The sequence below is a fragment of the Sinohyriopsis cumingii genome, chromosome 6 (genome assembly GCF_028554795.1).
Source record: "Sinohyriopsis cumingii isolate HCF-2022 chromosome 6, ASM2855479v2, whole genome shotgun sequence".
Classification (NCBI taxonomy): Eukaryota; Metazoa; Mollusca; class Bivalvia; order Unionida; family Unionidae; genus Sinohyriopsis; species Sinohyriopsis cumingii.
Window position 1 is genome coordinate 156,131,880 of NC_142966.1, and position 22,414 is coordinate 156,154,293.

The window sequence follows — 22,414 nt, forward strand, 5'->3', positions numbered from 1 at the left end:
GATTTTTCTTGCCTATATATCGACTGATGATATTTTCCATAGTACATTCCCAAAACCTATCAGTTGCATAAAAAATTTAAACTGTGATATATTCCGTTCGATTATATACTGCCGAATCAAACATTTCTTCCTGTTGCTATATTTATCTTCCATCCGCTCCAGACAATAGTTCTAAAACAAACAACAGTTCATACATACATTTTTTAAAATAAATAAAACCTTTGTGCATATATGGAGCATCTAAGAAGGCATACATTTGAAATTTTAGGCAACAAATATGGCAAGTTTGTCAATAACATACATGCACGAATGCCATATTGTTAATTAATTTATCAAGAAATTATATTTCTAAAGTTTATAATTAAAACCAAATAGCTAATAAATTACATAACTAACAAATGAAGAAGAAACAAAACGACAAGCAACATAAACATCAGTTAAACTTGATGAACACAGATAATTACCACTAACTACTGCGTAAAAGAACAAAGCACATTTACATTAACTCCCTTACCATATCTAAATCGACCGGCCGCATTCCTTGAAATATGTTATTCTTAATTCGTTGGGTAGGCTGTTCAGTCCTGGAGAGGACGCACATTTAAATGGAGATTAGCTTTTAAATCGGCTGCAATCCAGTTAATAAGTATCTTCCTGTTATTCTGAACAAAGACGGTTACTTTTATAAAGAGATTTTTTATTATTTTGCAGAAATATTTTAAAGACTTAGGAAGAAAATTTAAATTGTCAGTAAATTTCTTTTGAAAGAATATAGTTCTTTTCGAAAAATTGAAGAACTTTTTCACTGTGTGATCATATGAAGTGAAATGAAAACATTATTGGGAGATTATATCAGTGATATTCTTCATAAAATATATTATGATATTTTCAGGAAAATGGGAGTGGTTTCGAATTTGCATCAATAAATGGAAATATTTCAGCATATGTAAATCTTGAAAATAATGATAATATATGGAAGTATTAGTATAATTATGCCCAGTTTAAAAGCTGTGTAGCGGGAATCAAAATATGAATGTATTTTAATGCATACATTTTAATGGAATAAATGTTAATGCTAAGTTAAGATAGATTCCAAAATTTGGAAATATGATTAATTACAGGATAACTGCTTTGGTGATACAATTTATGATGCACATTGTCTGTCACTTATAAAGGATATTATTCGCTAACAACAGTAAACTTGTTATTAATAGGCTAGGAGACTAGAGTAAAGACAAATAACCATTTCATTTCACGAAAAGATTTACCTCAATTCTTATACCATAATTGTCTGTGTATGCTGTTTAAAATCATTTGGCATAAAAAATTATTTGAAGAACATCCAGTTTATTGTAAATATTTATTGAGCTGTTCCTGCTTCTGTCTTTAGAGGTCTGGCCTCAGTCCTTTTAGCGGATATTGACCTCTTATACGTAGGAAGTTTATTGTGGTTTACAAAACCATTTTGATAATACCTGATTTAATGTTCAAACATGACCCATTAGCCTTCCGTTCCAAAATGGTAATTCAATTATATCCATCCAAGACCACAAAGGTTTAATGGGTGATTCAGACCTGGTACGTTTTATTGTTATTACGGACAAAAATGTACACTATGTACGCTAAATTCTAAATAACACTGAGTAGGAAAATTTACCACTGGTTAGCTTGATCCTAATTACACTATGTGACTTACACACAATTCGAAGTAGGTCGAATTAGATAGACAGAATTTGACCTATAGTACGTCTATGGCGTTTTAGAAAGGTCCATTTCATGTTTAAGGTCTTAAGCCGGACTTCCCCTCCTTTGCCTCGCCCAGATATGGTATCCAGTAGTGTGAGACCAAACAAAGAAAGCCCAAGACCAGTGCTTGCATGCTGGACTGGGTGTCGTCCGTGGATGATATTGTGTTACACGTGACGACTAATTAAGAAGCATGATATGCATGCATTAATTTTAACTCCCGAAGAACGTGCTTTGTACGCAAAGTAGGGGTAGCTCGCCGGGTGTTGGTTCCATTCCCATCGACTAGAAATTAATTAGTGCACTGTGCGCACATCATGTAAATCCCGAAATGAGTGCTTGCACTCAAAATAGGAATAAAATCTCGTTGAGGGGTGGTTGGTTCCCACTCAACCAGTAAATCGGCTTACATAGCCGAATGACCGCACTCGTCACAAATATAACGTCAGGTCAGGTCAGTCGTGCCATTCGTAAATATCATAGTAGCGTTAAGAAGAATGACAACCGTACAATGTTGCCAAGTAGAGTGTTGAGGGAAGCAATCAATTTTATTAACAGGATGTTTGACGCCAAAGACTAGATAGAGGAAATCTGGTATTAGCCCCACCAAAGTAATGTTCACTGGGAGCTAACCTCACTTACAACAGCTAAGTGAAGTAATCAATGAAGTGGCAAAGATTGGGGCAATCAGGTAGGAGGAGAGAACGGAACAGGAGCGTCATGATAGAGAACGGGACTTCCAGAACGTCAATACGAAATGGATGAAGATACAGGAAATATTTCTCTGGCAGGGGCATACTGACTGGATCCATGATGAAGAGAAGGAGACCAAAAAGCCTACGTTTACGTTGGCGGTCTCCAGATAAACATGTTCGCTGTGACAGAGCCGGGAAATGTAACCGCAAAGGAAAGGAGTAGAAGAAAATTAAAAGCATTGTCAGGGCTACCCAGATCTCTAGAAAGAAGATATATATTTTCCCTATTTGCCAAACATACTGTGTTTTGTTTGTGTTTTGTAGATGTATGTGTTTATTTCTGTATGTCTATATTGTTGTCATCTAAAATTTAGAGCCCCATTTAGTATAATTGTATCTTTGTGTGAATGTATTTGTGTCAGTAATTCATAATCATTTTGCTGGATTGTAAGGGTGGTGTGAATGGATAGTAATAAATCACGGGTATTTATTGTAAGGATGTGTTTGGATAGAATATGTGATGTATCGAATTGTAGGGGTGTGCATTTGTATCGTAATCAAAAAGCGGGTGTTGGATTGTACGGGTGCATTTTGGACATTAAATGTGATGTGTTGGATAGTAAGGTTATAACACTATCGGCAGATTAACCTACGAATCAGTGTAATTTAGGATTTGTCATATGACCCCATACCGTTAATCGCATGTTAACCTATGGGTTAATGTTAATTCCATTATGACCCCAAATACCCTGAGAATGTTAGTAAAGAATAGAGAGAGATGGTGAACGAATGAAAGAGAAAAAGATAACAATGGGAGTCAATAGAAAGGAGCCAATATATATATATATATATATATATATATATATATATATATATATATATATATATATATATATATATATATATATATATATAGATAGATAGATAGATAGATAGATAGATCTAATTGGAGACAATTTACCTTGAATAGTTTCAATTTGGGACCTGGCCTGGGTACGTGTCTGAGAGAGAGAGCTTTCTGCATGTTTATACAACCATTGTCTCAAAATAGATGCGAATTGTTTTGCAACATTTTTCAGGAGAGATGCGAATGTTTGCACAATGTATTTATTAGAGAAATTCGCCATGTAATTGATGTTATTGTGCATAGTACTATTGTAAAATATCTGACATATTATTCTTTTTGATCACTGCTTTAGGAAATTCCACAATTTCGTAGATTTTATTAGAAAGCACATTAAGAAATGAACGAATGCATCGTATGGTAAAAATTGACCTGTACCTTGTGATGATCAGGGCTTTTACTTTTTAATGAGCAAACGCTCTAACTTATTTCTGGATTTGTAATCGGTATATTCAATTTAAAGTTATCATTTTAAATTCTCTCAGTACCTTCATAGTCATCCATATCTTTATCATTTGTTTCTATTAGACATTAAAAAGGAACGAAAATAATCGAACCAAATCAGTCTCAGGAGACTGAAAACTGTTGGATGCATCTGTCACGAATACTACAGTTTAATATGAAGAGATTTTAAATGTTACAATTTGAATTTTGTTTTTGATTGAAGGCACGAAATGCAAAATAAAACCTATCAACTGTTCTTTTTAGTCAGCTGTTTTACATCGTTAAACCCAAATTTGGGGCTGTGTGAAGTTAAGATTTCTGGTAAAGTTGTGAGGATACTTTGAAAACGGTAAAACTCGTGTCAGTTCATTTCGTGACATTCTGGATAAATATATTTTCTTAGCCAAGCCAAAGATTGCTTGCAACATTTTTGTTAGGTAGTTTTGTAGACCAAAGATCTAATGTCAATTTATTTTTAATTACACATTGATACAATATTTTTCCTCAAAACTAAAGACAACAATTGTTTGAGACTATCCGTCACTCACGACATTCAAGAAATTTCCTGTCTTGGGTGAAATTAAAGTAAAGCAATATTTAGTTTTCTATAGACATCGAGCAAAATGGAGAGAAGAATTAAAAATGGCTGGTTGGTATAGCCTAGTATTTTATTCACGACACTGTTAGTACAATACTGGGCTATATCAGTGCGAGAAAACTGGCGATAAGTGTCTTTCCCAAGAACACTTGGAGGCACCGGACCTGAACTGACCTAGGTCTTTCTCAAAAACCACTACCTTTGAATTACAAGTCGCATGCTCTACTCACCGAGTTACATAAACAGAACACAAGTCAGGATCCTTGATTGAAATGTTTTTATAAATTAGGTGGTTACAAAGCTATATTATTTTCCCTGACTGTCTTTGCATTCCATTGCTTTAATGAGTAAGACATATGCACGCACAGTTAATAAAATAGATAAAGTTAACTCGAATCGACCTTCTAAATCTTCATAGCCAGGCAAAGTTACAAGAAACGTCTTTTCTTTTCTTTGTTTGTAACTTTCGATAAGATAGAGGCATCTTTAGTGGTTTGTGAGTGTTTGCATGACATCACAACTATTGATGGATGAAATCTAAACGATTTGATGGATGACTTATCAAAGTATTGACCCTGATAATTACGTACCTCTCTGTCTTGACCAATCTACCTATGTTTGTGGATGTCCTAATAACTTGATGTACTCAAAATTTGCCATAGCCACAATGATTACGTTAAAAAGAAGACTCTATTACAACGGTTTTGCCATTTTCAGAACTCGAGCTGATAAATGTTAAAATCAGCCTTTTGCTTGGCGAGAAACGTGTTTATAAATCAAAAGTGCCATGAAAACTTGAACTGACATTAGCTCTGCGGCTTTCAAAAATGCAAAATCGTTGCTTTACCAGAGAAAATAAACTATTCTTCAGCATACACCTAGCTATAAATATCAAACTGAAACATAAAAGACAACAACAAAAAAATACAAAACTAACAAACCCATAAATAAATAAACTGTGTGAACTGCCCTACAGTTTACCTGAAGTTAACCGGTTTATTAAACTTGGATGTCGTTTTCTTAACTTTACATTAAAACTAATGAATAAACTGTTTGACCTGATATTGGAATTTTTTCGCAAAACAGAAAAACGGGCTGACAGTCTAGCTAGCAAAATGGTCCCCAAAGGAAAAAGAAAAACAAGACATAAAACACATCCCCTCCCTAACCCAATCGTATATGTTTGGTAAACATACTGTCTGTTCCGTGCATAAATTTGTCTTTTGGTGGAATCTTAATTCATAGGATGGTAGTTTGTTTAAAAAGAGGAGATAAGGCAATATCAAAATAAAATGGGCTCCTGAAATCTTACTTGACTTTATTCGAAGCCACACGACAATTAGGAAGTCAACAGATTTAACGACATTCTGTACGACGATTTTTAAGGATGATATGCGTTGTGGAGATTGATTTCACTCCAGACCTATTCTCTCCTTATCACTACACTAGTCAAATTATAGGGTTTCAGCAGATAATTCGGGTATGGTGGCTTTGTTTAAACGAATAAGGTTAGGCTCATTTTGAAGGGGATAGAAGTTTTATTTTATTTATATGGCGTTTATAAGACCTTAATTGACTTGGTTGAAGCCACAGAACAAAACAGTGCTGTCCGAAATATGAAGACTAACAGACTCATTAAAAGCTATGGTCAAGTCCTGCAAGGATTGTCTGCCATTGTCAAACACCTGAGATGACAAAATCAGTGCATACTGCTTTGTAAAACCTTTTCAAACTCTTCTCAAGTGTGAAACGCGATATTCCGGTTATTTCATATATTTTGTCTACCATTCATTTTTTAAGAACTGAATTATCATCTTCGTCTGACCCTCTGTCATTTCCTTATCGTGGGGCAGAATGTGTTGTTTGTTTCAAAAGGAAGCCTACAAAGATGTATCAAAAAATTACCACTCGTTACTATTTCCGACTACTATCAACATTTTCAATGGTGCAAGCATATAAAATTAAGCTTGCAAAATAAAGCTTATCCATACTGTAGACGTTTTAAATCATATTTCTCTAAGTGACGTTGATTCTTCTCACTTAGGTTCTCCCCATCTCTCTATGTCTCTCTGTCTCTCTCTCTCTCTCTCTCTCTCTCTCTCTCTGCAACAGCGAAACTACTTTGTATTCGGTAAGTAAGCAAGTAAGTAAACATTGTCTATTTTGTACACTTCATCCTTGCATTTCTCTTGCATCCAGTAAATCTGTTTTGACAAATCCTCTGAAACGGGATAGATAATGTTGCCTTGTTCTTACAGCATTCCATTGTCTCGGTTTTGGCACAGTCGATGTCAGCGGTGATTACATAAAGCAAACGAAAATAAATTCTTTATACGAAAATGAATAATATAGAAATGCAAACCAATGTTTTCTTTTTTCTTTGAGGTTATGAAAGTATAGACATAATAAAGAACAAAGTGGAAGAAAATAAAGATTTCAAAACTTTATTGTTTCCATTAGATAATAATGGATTTGTAAAAATATTTCATTGTATCGTTGGTTGAGAATTTTATACAAAATAATGATTTACTTGTTATTTATTATATTACAAAATTTAAATCCTAACTTTTTTTGGCACTATAATAAACAATGAATACAGAACCAGAACATCCCATAGAAGGAGGATAGCCAGATTTGTAACATATTTTCTATTTTGTTATACAACCTCAAGCATATCCACGCCCTTTCAAAAGAACAGTAATTATTAAAAGACAAGCGATATAAAGTGAGGTTATATAAACTTGAAGATATGGTTTGAAAAAGAAGTACAAAGAAATGTTATGCAAAACACTTCGAAAGTATTGGCAGCATATGAGTCATTCATAGTAATAGAATGGTGATTACACATATTTATTATTAGTTATTATACACAGTTTTTAAAATGTTTGTACACCCTTTAGAAAATTAAAAACCCAACAAGAATTATCAGTGCGTTTAATGTCGTGTTGTAAATTAAAAACACAAAAACGTGCCAAAAAATAAACAACACTAATATCACGCCTAAAATAGTACGTATTGGTCATGGCGGTGAAGTTATTATCACTTTTTCAGCAGAATATTTTTCTGACGTTGGAAGTCACTGTTATTACTAAGCCGCGATGTTCTGAACGATTTAATCGATTTTATAAAGGTTTATTTAGTTACTTTAAAGATGAAGAAACATTTAAATAGTTCAACGAATTACAAAATTTCTTCAAAACTTAAAAATAACACAGTAAAGCATATTGATGGTCATGGGTTATCTAATATCTATTAGAGATGTACCATTTTACAAGTCCGTCAAAATACTAAATTCCAGAAACAATGCAGATGAAGGTTTGGACATGAAACTAAGAGTATCAGAGCCAGTAAGCCAAGACGACGAATGGGCTGTCACACAACAGCTGCTTTGTAATATTCCCCAGTTTAACTATTTTGATACACTGTTAATTTTGCCATAGAAGACATACACTGTATGATACAGATCATACCTGAGGTCGCTGCAACAGCAAGCATGCAAGTGACAGGGCATACACATATGTCTTCTTTAGCTGGTAATAATGGTAATACATATACTTATATTTATGCATCCTGAATTTCCTGAAAATGCGGTTTCTTAGTTCAGCAAATCTGAATAACATGACCCGTATCATAGGAAAACTGAGACACACCGAAATTGTACTGTAATTTCGACTACATTCCCAACTGAGATCACATTCTTCTTAATGCACTGAATTGACTCAATATATCCAGTCCATCATAAGCAGAAAAGCAGAATTGAGTTGAATCAACAGAAAAACAAAATGATTCCATTCCAGAACAACTGAAAAAATTTCTTCAATACGCATTCATTCAGAATATAATTCTAAATTCAAATTTTAAGTTGACCAAAACGAGAGCATAAATCTACGAAGTTCAAAGGTCCTTGGGTGGTGCTATGTGTGCATTAATAGTGTTACTGTGAATTGATGAATTAACGCTTGTGCGTTTATTTTGAATCACAGCATAAATTCACTTACTTTGTTTATTGTAGTGTATTCCTTTATTATTGGGCTTATGTAGGAAAACTATGTGAGTATATAATAAAAAGGTTACTGCATGTATATGGGAAAATACAAACTCGTTTGTTTCGGACTAATACTACACTGTCAAGGTCGTGCAGTATTACTCTTTCATATTTTCCTATACAAATACAGTAGTATATAATTCTAGATTTTTTTCTTCAATTATAAGCCAAATGAAAATCATACAGATTCACCATATTAAATTTGGAAAATATTAGGAGTGCCGGGAAAAGAAAACTGAATATATGAGGCAATATGATTTTCTAAAATTGACACATTATTGTGTGTGTGTGTGTGTGTCTGTGTGAGTGCGTGAGAGAGAAAGAAGAAAGAGGGAGAGGTATGGTGAGGAGAGATAGGGATGGAGAGAGTATAGAGTGGGTTTTGGATGGTATATAACTACAAGTGTAGACAACCGGATGCTGGATAACAGATCACCGAGTAATGGTAAATCAAAGTGTATGCTAAATATATGGATATCATTATGATTACGTTTTCTCTTGTCGCCATAAGGAACGATAATGTCAATCATACGGACTAAAGGTGTAATATTTTAAATTCCACTGGATGCCATATCAACTCAAACATGTTAAACTACTTAACATTTTATTTCCGTTTGACTCACGAAAATTTTCAGCATATAGACATGTTATTAAATTCCGATTTGGCCGTATAGACACCTACAAATGTTAAAACTATTGATATTTTAACCATTACATATGCAGAGATCTGGAGTGAGAGAGAAAAACAAAATTGGACTGGGTTAAAAAAAAACATTGAAACTGAAATTGCACCAAGTAACCTACACTATCACTCTTCATAACGGTATGTTTACAGTTCCCTTGGGACCTCTCTAAGGTGTTAATATAATCATTGAGCCCCCCCCCCCCTCTCTCTCTCTCTGTTGACCATCGTATGAAGATAATGGCGAAAATCAGTGAAAAAACGATAATAGAGGATGTTCGCTTGTATAATGCCGCAACGTATCTGGACCTATGAAGAATGATCATGATAAATGTTAAGACAAACTGACCAAAGGAAGAGAGAGAGAGAGATAAAACAAATTCATAGTCGGTAATAATGTTAATTAAAGCAGAACAATGACATTTAATCAACTTTAAATATATTACAATATTTTAATTACCTCTTGTTGTTTCGTATTTTCGCTTAGATTATATTCCACGCTAATTTCCTTACGCCAGTACGTCAGTGCTTTGATGAGCGTTCAATTTTCAAGAATCATTGTGCATGTAGGCCTAGTGATCTACTTTCTTCATTAAAACCATCTATTGATTTAATCAATGTGAATAACAATAGAATCTTAAAAATGAAAACAATCAACTTATCTATATGACAAGGTGATTGTGAATAGGCACAAAAAAAACAGAACTACATTTTGTAGCGGACACACTCGGCAGGGATGTGAGTTCATTCACCCAGTCAATACACAGTTGCCTCTTGTCAATGTAACTTTGTCCAAATAGCAAATATATGTATTTGTATGTGATATAAATGAAATATATGCACAGTATGGACGCCATTTCAATGATATAGCACTCGGTGTATAAATTTCCATTAAAATGAAACTCGGCAAATCTCGTTTCTTTTTAATAAAATATTTGTACACGTCATGGTATATCATTGACACAGCGTTCTTATTATATATATATATATATATATATATATATATATATATATATATATATATATATATATATATATATATATAATATAGAAACATTTCTGTATGGCTGTATGGTTCATTTTTTTCAATACATCCACTAATAGCGACGCATTCCGCGGAAGATTTAGTGAAGGAACAGACTTATTCTGCTTCAGTAGCACAAATGTTATTCAAGGAACCTAAACCTCTTACTAGTTAGTAATATTGCTTCTTTGGTTCAAGTTCAAGGATGTATTTATAGTCAAATATCTTTAAATCTGGGTCATGGACATAACTTCTATATTTTGACATGAAGTGATGTCTACATCCATAGCAAGAACAGCGAGGAATGTTAGCTAAAGTTGTTGAGATTCAGTAGATTATCTTGGTGAGGGATAGCCTTGTGTTGTTTTATCTGTATTTCTGGTATAATCACTGCCATCTTGGTATTTTACCACTACGAGTTTTTTTTGTGTCGGATTATATCTTCTTGTCAGCTACTTTTAGCAATATTTAATTTTTGGACGATTCCCGAAGATGACTATCAATACCTTGAACTTCCAAAAGGAAATTTAATTTTGAGTTAATATCTAGAGGTAAATAATTATAAATTTTATGATGTAAAATCAAATTCATTTTTAATTTTCTTCTCATAATGTCTAAGTTATTATCGTATGCGTAAGGCCTCTAAATCAGCCTAAAATCTACAAACTAGTTTTAAAAACACGATATCATGACTAAGCAGTTGTGCACATACTGTCCGGACTTTTAATTCTTTAGGAAACCCCACAATTGGTCAGACAAACGAATTGCTGATACAAGTATAATCTTGAATCTCTTTCAAACTGTAACAAAAAATATCGAATAGCGGAGACTATGCATAGAGATTTTAAGGATTGAGTTTTCCGCAAAACAAACCAACTGACGATTTGGTGTTCCTTATTGTATTCAAATCATGACAAGGAACGTATGTTTTTACGTGTGAATGATCGTATTTAGCCGATGCGTTGGAAAGTTTATTCCAGCGTCATCTTGGCACTTATTTGCACAAAACAAATAAACAAAAGATTTTAATAAACAAAAGATTTTGCGCAGAACTGGTTGACTAGGTTTATCAATATCGGATTTGACGTGCTGTTGATGCCCTTGTTTCTTCTTTACTTAACCTTTAGTATTTACCCTTTAGTATTCGCAATGAAACCAATGACTCTGCACTTCCCATAGTTTGTTTATCGGTTTGAAAATAATGAGTACTTGAACATAAAAGAAAACACATTGTATTTCAAATGTGAATAATTAGCGTAAAAGTACTTTAAATTCGTTATAGAATGCCTTGTATTTGGAATGTGAACAGCTCGTGTAGGTGTAATGTAACTTTACTATTCCACACATACTATTTTAAATAAGAAGAGTTGTACAATAGAGACGGCAAGTTATAGGTTATTCCTTTTATCTTCAGTATTGTTTTAATTATTTTGAAATCTGGAAGAGTAGGGATACTTTTGCTAGTTTAATTGATGCTTGAGTAACAGCAATGCCGTCACAAGAACTTTTTTGACTTGGAGACCTTTGAAACTATGACACGTTAATCAAACTCTAAAGGGGTAGCCATAATTGGCCATCGCTTTATTACTCGAGTCTATACTGACCATAACGTAAGGATAAATTTCGTTAGACCCCCATAGTGACATCCTTAACGTTAAATTCACATAAGCCACATAGTGCTTTGATCCAAGCCAATTTCACCAAAAGTTTCCCAACTCAGGTCCCCAAAGTAAATCGACCCCTCCCCTATGACAGATTCATTACCCCTCCCCTAAAATATTTTTTAAATTGTATATTCTGGATTAAATTTAATCATAAGACCTTCAGAGGTCGCTATGCAGATAATTATAGTCTGAAATACAACACAGTTTCCTGAACATGCACAATTAACACACCATAGTGTTACTCTACACTTTTTGTGGAGACTGGAAACAAAAGGAGGCAAAACGAAAAGGCTCTATTTAATATTGTCCGTTTTCGATGAGCAATTGGGAAACAAACATGCAATACATGAAGAGTATGTGCATTTTCAATCACGAGCAATCGAATTAGCTTTTTTATTTTGGAAAACAATGCTGATAAATAGACAGGGGAAATCGAAGTTCAACTGTACTACATCAAGAAGTTACCTTTCAGTCTGCATCATTATTGTTCTTTATAGTTCTATATTAGGGTGGGCCAACATCTTTAACACCGTGGGCCATATGAACCAAAATGTAAAGTTAGTGGCACACACACACACACACACACACACACACACACATATATATATATATATATATATATATATATATATATATATATATATATATATATATATATATATATATATTTGTGTGTGTGTATATGTGTGTCCACAGTAATGACCCGCGGGCCATTAGTTGGACCAATCTGCCGTAACTACATACATACATACATACATACATACATACATACATACATACATAGTAATTATTTATCTTAGGTACAGTTATTAAAAAATGTTTGCCGTTCCGAGCAGTAAAGACAAATTAAACTCCTAACAGTTTTTTGATAAAGTGCATTTGCACAAACACGTAAAAGAGGAAAAGACAGACCATACCTTGAATGTAGAGACGCACAGCACATGTATATGTTATAAAGTAAAATAATGGTTGATACAAGTGTGGGTAGAAACAGCAAAATGATATTTTATAATGTTTAATTAACTGAAACATTTGTCCTATTAAATCACATTCTCTACTGATCTTGACGCATTTATCTTCAACGGTGTCAATTGCGTTTCCCGGCTAATCATTCCGGATCATCTACCATCATCTGAAATCTAACTCATGAGACAATTTTAGCACGGAGTCATAAACTCAAACTCCAAGACAGTGGAATAAAACAGTATTGGAGTGGAATGCATATAAATAATATTCTGTAAGTTTTATTGTCTTCACATTCTATTTGTGAGAATTTTCTGTTCAAATAAAACATATATTCGCGTCTATTCAAAACTCAAACAATAACACTGATTATCAAAGTAGAGCTTTTGTTTTAAAAAATCGCATATTGTCTTGACATATTCCGAAACTATACATGCGTGCTCGTTAATTATTTATGAATATAATGGAGAGGAACTTGTATGTTGAAAAAAAACTTCTCTCCAATCGTTTTGCACTGTATCAATACTTGTGATGTTGGCAATAAAATATGATTAAAATAAACATTTAATTGTTGTTTGAAGTCTTTAACATTTTCCCGTTCATTTAAAATCCACGGGAAAAAAACAGTATCATATACGATCGGATGACCTTCAAGCCATTGTCCATCCAATGCAAAGCTGGTTATACTATCTTTATAAAAAAGACAAATACACAACACGACACAGCATCAACAATGTTCTGGTAGCTGATATATGAACTGTTTAACTCAAACGAATAATATCTTCCTCATACAAATTTTGTGAGAGCATTGAGCAAATGTCACCATTTAAAGTCTGCAAAAAAAGAGCCAATACAATTAGCTATCAGACGAAATAAAAGAAACGCAAATATACTTATTCAAAAATGACATTGATATCCTGTCTGCAGCATAAATAGAGCACAAGTTACCCTCCTTCAGTCAGTGTCCTTGACGTTACTGTATGGTAAAGACAACGGTGTTAATATGCTTGCAATCAGACTTCTGCTTTTACTTGTCTCAGCTGCCTGTGTTGGGACAGCCATCTTGGAAGATGTGGGTCGAACCGTTCTAGAAGCTGATCGTACTAGACTTGGGAAGGCCAGTAGGAGTTTGTCGCAGAATGAATTCGATTTACTATTTCTACAGGCTCGGGTACTTCTGCTACAAGCTGAGGAGCTGAAAAGAAAAAGCGACCACATTGAAAAAATTGGTAATAACCTCTGTACTGGCTGGCGTGTTTTTCACCTCTTTCTGTTAGTCTCTGTCTTTTTCCTCCTTTCTCTCTTTGTTTCTGCCTTTCTCATTCTCTGTATTTTTCCTATAAATTATATATTTTAAAAATGTATTACCTATTAGTGTATATATCCTGTATATCCGTTTCAAGTAGTGGTCACTAATAATTACACGCGAGCTGCTGTCTAACGCATCTTACCAGAAAACAAGGAAAACATGTGAACATCAAGGCACACTGGGAAGAAGTATAGAATATATCATTAACATATTTTAAAAATATACTTATTATTATATTCTAAATCCTTCCCAAATGTCTCGCTTTATAACGGAAATGTTACCTAGTATTGGTTTTATCGCTCCATTGTCTGAATACACAACATTATCTTAGGACAGACATTTTAGGACCTCTCAATAAATGAGCAACTGCTATGATTTCCTTACATAAATAATTTCACAGCAGTGCGAAGGTTTTTGATAGATTATCATTGGTCGCGTGCATATTAAAGGATAATGCGGCCATCAAACATGATACCATCATTATCACAATCATCATCTGTATTTCCTTCTATACATATTAGAGGATATAATAATTAAGTATCATACATCACTTAATTACAGACAGGCAGAGAACTTTCATAAATTGAAAACAACCTCCTCCCAGATAAACATGAATATATATATATATATATATATATATATATATATATATATATATATATATATATATATATATATATATATTTGCTACCTATGCAGTCTGATCTCATGTGGACAAGGACAAGAATAGGCCGAAAAAGAAATAGAAACGATTTTGTACATACAAAAATGTCAGTTGAAATGGAGTAAGTCTGTCTTGATACATTTCGACGAACTGAATCAACACTCGTGACATCACACTGGAACATCTAGCTTTTGAAAATGGTCGGGATTTACACATTTTATATGAGTCTACATTGTTGATATATGCTTCCATATTTTTGCACTTAAAAAGTTTTGAACACGCTTTATTTGAGATGGATATTAAATAAATAAACGTGTACGCATAAGAATTCTGTCTATTTTATAAGCAGTAAATCAATTCTTCCTCATACATAAGCCAAACAAAATCCATAAAAGATCCACTTATTTCAATCTAAATCCACTAAATATCGGCAACTATTTAAATATAAAGTCATGTATATTTAGTTTTTCTTTAGCCACTGTGCTAGAAAATGTCTTGGTCTCTATCATACGTTGACAGGTTTTGCACCTTTTATCGCCACAGGGGCTAGATTGACTAGGGTGGTCTTGATTAGTGATTGGCGTTAGCTTCACCCTGACTAGGATGTCCTTGAGGTTTTTTGGTCTCCAATAAGCTACTACAGGTTTGTTAGGGAGGATTAACTTTAGTGCGTCCGACTAAACATAAATGGTCCAAACAAAACGTGCAAAACAGAGAATGTCATTTATCTCATCACATGTAAGATCTGTAGCCTTCAGTATACCGGAGAAACTGAAAAGCGACACAAAAGGATCAACCTTCATAGATTTGATTGGATAACAAAGAAGCTGTACAGAAGCCAGCCCGGTCGCAGAACACTTATCCTCCCCTGGCCACACTTTCAGTGATATAACACTATTGCAATTGATCACAACCCCAACTAGAGTTCCCAAACCAGGAAAGAAAAGGAATCTTACTGGATACGCCGCCTTAGAACATTGAAACCAAGCGGTTTAAACCAAGAAGACTAGAAAAAGACAGCCATGCACAAATAACATTACCTTTTGCAGCCGAAACATTTTCTTTTAAATATTTCTCTAAATTTGCTTAATAGCCCATAATGACTTATATGACAATGAAATATCCGGGATATAATTTGGGCTAACATAAATTTACATAAAATAACAGATGTCGTTATGGCTCATCGATTTCTAGGTCAGTACAAATATTTTCCAGTATCAGCAACAAGTTGAAATAAAATAGTTAAAACTTAATAAAGTTAAAGGTTTAATCTCTGTAGAAACAGCCATGTAAAGTTTTGCACATATAAACGTTTTTCTGTTTTATTTGTTTGTCTTGTCTATGTTTTGTATTTGCCTTTGAAAAAGACGCATTAAAGAGTCGAAAGCGCTCGGGCTAGTTAGATGTTAGATACTAGTTTCGCACTGTTCGTTGTCAGTTTATTATATATATATATATATATATATATATATATATATATATATATATATATATATATATATGTGCTAAAGAAAGTTTGTGTTTCTTATTGTTATTACGTCTTTGCTGCTGAGTATTTTTCCTCGTTTTTCCTCGCCTTTTCAATACTCACCCCATTGTGTACGTTAGACGGAAGAAATTGCAATCAGCCTCAGTTTTAAGATTCAGATGCTAATTAGGAAGACAGAAGTTAATCTAGGATGTAAATGGATCCTCCTTAAACACGTCTTCTATCGTTGCAATTAAAACAAAAGAATCACAACTATAAAAATAATACAGCAAGAGCACCAAAAAGTTCCTGCTATATATCCACGGCATTAGTAGGTAGTTGGGGGCATTCTTCGAATAGTCAGACCAGTGGTGCAGTTAGATTGTAGCTCTCACCCCTTTGGTACCGACCATCCCCAGCCCCATCTTTCTGGTACGGCCATACCGGTAATAAGTATATTATCGGTATGTCGTACCTGACCCTACCTTCTTGCTTACACAACTGAGTTAGACGCATATCTTGTCTTCAATGATCAGTACGTTGTCATTTAATACCAAGGTTATAAGTATTAAAAATTTAAGCAATCATGTCCAAATCACAAATGGTGACGTTTGATGGTTTTCCATGTGTAATTAACGTGAAAAATGGAAAACTCTTCTAATGTTTTTCATGTGTGAAATCCAACATGCTTTATGGTTTGCCAAAATTAAACCTTTTTACAGCGGATGTATACATATTAGAGTTTCACAACTTCACTGACCAATTATTACAATGGGTCAATCTCGTCTCCTGCATGAGACAGTTTTTAATGAAAGATGAAGCAAATATTGCGTGAAACATAGTGATTCTTCCTATGATACAAAACCAAATTATATTGAATATCATCACATACAATATATTTTAGATATCGAGATCAAGCGTTATTGTATCAATATTTTATCATTTCCAGTGTCTATTTATTTCTTGGAATCGACTATTTTTTTCTGTTCGGACAATAAAACAATTTCAGCTGTTCAAACTAGTATTTGACTCTACGAAAGAAAATGGTGTCCGTTTGGTTAGTTCACATTATGGAACCATGACACATAATATCAATATTTTATAAAAATGTTCCCAACTAAATTTAGAATTTAATCTCTTTTTATCCGTTATTAATACACAATACGCGGGCAAAACGATCCACTATATTTTTGCATGAGATTATTTTATATTTCATACGTTGGGGAGCCTCAGTAGCTCAAATGGTAGATCATCCGACTCAAAGTCCAAGTGTCTCGCTTAGATAACCGCCTATGCCATCTCGGATCGGCGACGTCTTTGTCTTTAGGAGAGGCACTTAGCTACCATTTCCTCAGTATGATATAGCCATTGCATTAAATGTGACGTTAACCTACTAAACAGACAAATAAGATAAAATATAGCAAACAAAAAAATATAACTTGAACGCTATCATTTTGGACAAGGTGGAGACTATGCAAAAATTGTATATGATCATGCTTTCTAATGAGAAAGTGAGTTGGTGCGTGTCATTTTCCTCATAAATACTTCCAAACTCCGTACGATGAAGTTTGCATAATTTTGCCTATGCGAAGGATGCGGTTTGCATAAGTGTACTGTAGTCATAGAATCTGAAAGCGCCTCATGGAGGAGGAAACTATGCAATGGAAACTAATTAAATGAAGAATGCAGAGACACTTTTCTCATACGTATTAATTCTATGTGTAATAATGGGGTATTGTTGCCATTCCAGCTTTCATGTCCACAATTCCAATAGAACTAGTCCATCAGATATATCAGTGAGTGCACATTTAATGCAAGGGTCATACCTGTTTTATTATGTTCTTTGAACGTTTGCCGAATATCAAGGGGTCATTGAAGCCCCCTATGGTTTCAACACACCTGAGGAATTCGAACGTTGATACCAGACCTCCCCAGCACACACAAAATAATGTACGACCGAAATTCTTTCGTAATACATTTCCCCCCAATTTGCTGATGTGTAACTGATGACTGTCTCTTAAGAGTGCCATCTTCTAAGATGTATTAAGAAATAACCACCAATGAGAAACAAAGCAACTACCATATTTTTTACCGATAAATGCATGAAATTACACAAATTCATATATGAATTTAGCACAGGGGACACTTTGAGCTGAGTCACTATCTGAAATTAACATGCTATATCAAGGAACAAATCGGGCCTGTATGATGGTAATGTTTTGCCATGTTAGAAATAGATGGGACCAAGAGTAAAACACATTAAACAATCGTTGAAACCAGATTGGCCCACAATGCTAAACCTGTGGATATTTTTGAACATTTAAATATCAGTCTCTGCATAGTGGCCCACAATGTTCATGGACATCCCATGTACGTTTTTAACATTATATTCTCCTTGTCCACAGAGGGACTCACCATATTAAATCGTGAATGATTTTAGTATAGAATTCCTATTATCCCCAGAGTTTTCACTTTGTTAGTCATTTAGCCGTTTTTAACATTAAATTCCCTTTGTACCAAGAGGGTTATAATGTTTTAACTGAGGAAAAAGTATTAAAAATTCATTTTGTGCCAAGTGGCCATTTTTGTGCCTAGAGAGTCTTCATGTGCGTGGCTTTAATTGTTTTATGTTGGGAATATGTCAAACAGTTTGTTGATCAAATTGATTTTAATACGTATATCAAGCAGAGTTTTTACCAAATTGATTTATGAACCATTTATTATGATATCCAAATTCATATCACTTCCTAGGACCGATATCTTTTCACCTCCGGAAACCCACGTGTGATACGTTTCTTTACCACTTTGAGAGTGATAATGGATTCCATCACACATGCAGTTCTGATCGTATTTATTTGCCCTTTCATCAACTTCATTCGTTGGATTTACCACTACTGCTAATTCTATTGAACAATGTTGCAGGTAAATGTTATGAATCTAATTTACATTCAGCTGTCGGTGGGGAGAAAACTTAGTGCAAATAATACTGTGTGGCATGAGAGTTGATATTATGGAAAGAAGAAATAAGAGAACATTATAACCAGGGCCGACAGGCTGAAAGGCAATTTAAGAAAAGTATATTGAGTTTTCGTTTTCGTTTTCAGCCGGTGGTACGACTTACATAAGATGGGGTAGAACGGATTGTTCTGGAAATGGCACAGAGTTGGTATATAAAGGTAAAATGTATGGCAAGCCATTGTAGACGAAAATAGAATAAGCTAACATTAGATTCTGTAATATTAGGAATTTGTTTCTACTATCAGAAAATTGCTATTGTATTTTAGTATAAAATGTATCTCATTGTTTTACATTAGAAATAAACAATTTTTTAAATATGACTAAGACATATTAATTAATATTAAAAAGTAGCGTAGAGACGATTTTTTCGTCTTAGAAAATTATTTTCTTCTATTACATCTGGCTTTATAATTATTTAATTTGATTTTGTAAAATTTTAAAATTTGTATCATTTGCATGTAGAACTAATAGTGATTTCACACATACAAGATACAAACATCATCTACACTTATCATTACATCAGTACACATAGGTTTGTTGTAGCATTGTCATCATCATGTAAAAACAGAGCAAAATGACGCAGTAAAGACTTTCACACTGTCCTATGGTCAATCAGTATTCTGGTACATAAGGTCAAATATGCTATTTAGATCACCAGCCAATTTTGTTTTTAAATTAGTTTTCTGCAATTTTCTTTGACTTTAGTGAATCACTATTACTTGCAGGTTTAGCTACCCTTGAAAGGCATAACAGTTTCTTATGGTACCTATTGTGAGGGAGGATCCAGTTGTAAAGGGCAGAGGAACACTGTATAGATTCGAGTACATAGTTTATTGGGATTTAAGATTATAATTTCATCAGACTCTACTCCAACTGATGGCGTATAATGTACTGTCTACCTTTTAGTTCCCTCATTCAGAAATTCTGTTTGTAAGCAAAGCCCTCTGAAATAAGGAACCAGTCTAGAAATTTCATTGTACACTCACGGGATCTAACAACGCACAAAAGTAATGGGTGAATTCCATTATCATGTAATGTATTGAATTCGTTTTCAGGATATATGGCTGGATCCGAATTTACGCAGACCGGAAGCGGAACAAACCATCTTTGCCTGCCAGAATATCCAACGTGGGCTAAATATAAAGACGGAAATGACGATTCTGAATACAGAGGTCATGTGTACGGTGCAGAATATGAGATGGGTGTGAACGGTGAATACAGTCCTTTCTCGAATCCAGTTCTAGATAATAATGCTCCATGTGCTGTTTGCAGAACAATTCGTTCCTCTTCTATTATGATCCCAGGAAGAACAAACTGCTACTCGGGATGGACTGTTGAATATTCTGGTTACCTGGTCTCAAGCTACTACCCTCAGGCTGCGCCGTCAGAGTACGTATGTTTGGACGGCGATCCAGAATTTATTGCAGGTGGTGAAAGCAACCAGAATGGTCACGTGCTATACCTGGTGGATGTGATATGTGGCACGTTGCTCTGTCCACCATACGTCAACGGGCGCGAACTTGCATGTGTCGTCTGCTCTAAATAGTCAATACATTTCTTTGCCATTACTGTAATAAACCTTGAAAAGTTATCTCTCTGGTCAGCATCACAAGCTGAGTGCATACAGTGTTGTTTCTTTTTTAATGTATTTTCATTTAATTAAACAATAATGCATTGGAAGCGAATTAACTAACTCATTTAGACCTTTCCAAAAGCATGTTAAAGCCACATTAAAAATCCAACTCACACACAAATATCACACACAAAATATTCGTCACGCATGCTGTAATCGGCAATTTTAGTTTAATTTATGCTTGCCAAAAGTGTTTAACCTCATTCATGCAAACGAAATATTGTACTGCATTGTTTTATTGCTATATAAAGACGGTCAGCATGGTTCAATACGAAACAAGGAATCATTCCATTCAACAAATAATCTTTTTAACCTATGACTTTACGATCAAATCTATCAGAAAAATGATCTTGTAGGCTTTTACTTATATAGCTTCATTGAATTTGATGTCAGTGAATTCTCACTGTCATCGTTACTTTTATCCATCTAACAATATAATTAAAAGCATTCTTAGTTATGTGACAATCCCCAAAAGTATGAGGTATTTTCTGTGCATGTAACTACAAAAAGAATAGGGCGTGTTTAAAATGGTGTGTGTGTTCCTTGTGTCGTTTAGATTTTGCAAAATCTTTTGAGAACAGGTTAACACGTTATGTAATTGAAGTAAGTCAGCAATATCCTGGCTGATTTTGTCGTAAGAATGCTGTGGCAACAACCCGCCCAATTCCTTGTAAGAGAGACCAATCAAGCCGGACCATGGGGGCCTTCAGGTGCTCACAAACGCCAGAAATGCGTCCCTCAGGGACTCACATATAAGAGAATGCAGATGTGCTCTTGCAAAACCTTTTGACAAATATGAATGGTTACATTTTTAATACACATGCAAAATAGTGAAAATGTAATGTTTCTTATTCAACTAATTACAATAGTGAAATATATGTTTAAAAAAATAAAAATAGTGAAATATATACTTAAGTTTTTCATAATTATAATAATGCCTTTTATTCTCAAGTAGGAATCAGATTTCTTCGGATTCAACAGTCCCCAACATGAATGCACTTTTCTTTTAGCGAATCAGCTTTGAAACACCCTACAAGCTTACAAAAATGTCGTTTCGCACCCTAAAGTATTAATCCAAACCTCCTTAATTATCACTGATCGCATCACTTCTATTGAGCATAAGAAATTATGTGCAACAACTTAAGATAGCAGCATGCATACAAATCTCAAAGAAATACTATCAACAGTTACAACTTAAGTAAAACTTTCGTTTTGTTTGAAAATATGAGGGAATAATACCGCAGATATTTTCCAAAATAGACTACAACTTAGCGATTGATGAAATGTACTTCAATAATGAATCTTAAAGAAATAAGAAATATACTAAACACGAAGGACGATAATATGGAACTGATACCATGTTAAAGAGATAACTTGGAAACTAATATTCACAATTTTTTGTCCAGGATTGTGAGACATATCCTTACATGAAACATTTGAAACAATGCGACAAAAAAAAACGGGTTGAACAACTAAAATATTCCATCTTACAAGACCAAGTCTTGTTTGTATTCTGTCAACACATTGTCGTCCCAACGCTTTCGAATTATCACTTAG

The 22,414-nt window shown here is 34.1% G+C and overlaps 1 protein-coding gene across 1 annotated transcript; it reads left to right on the forward strand.

Annotated features, from left to right (window-relative positions):
- Positions 1-13,611: 13,611 nt before the first annotated feature.
- LOC149798338 (uncharacterized) lies at positions 13,612-20,904 on the forward strand. The gene is made up of 3 exons (XM_089960587.1): positions 13,612-13,994; positions 19,311-19,382; positions 20,280-20,904. Exons 1-3 carry the CDS (start codon positions 13,769-13,771, stop codon positions 20,768-20,770), a joined length of 789 nt encoding a protein of 262 aa, XP_089816713.1. The 5' UTR covers positions 13,612-13,768; the 3' UTR covers positions 20,771-20,904.
- The last annotated feature ends 1,510 nt before the right edge of the window (positions 20,905-22,414 follow it).

Excerpts from the sequence above, each read along its gene's own strand:
- LOC149798338 (XM_089960587.1), top strand. The coding sequence starts at position 13,769 with ATGCTTGCAATCAGACTTCTGCTTTTACTTGTCTCAGCTGCCTGTGTT. Across the intron at positions 13,995-19,310 it reads CGACCACATTGAAAAAATTG|CCGGTGGTACGACTTACATA; the intron begins GTAATAACCTCT and ends TTTCGTTTTCAG. Across the intron at positions 19,383-20,279 it reads CACAGAGTTGGTATATAAAG|GATATATGGCTGGATCCGAA; the intron begins GTAAAATGTATG and ends ATTCGTTTTCAG.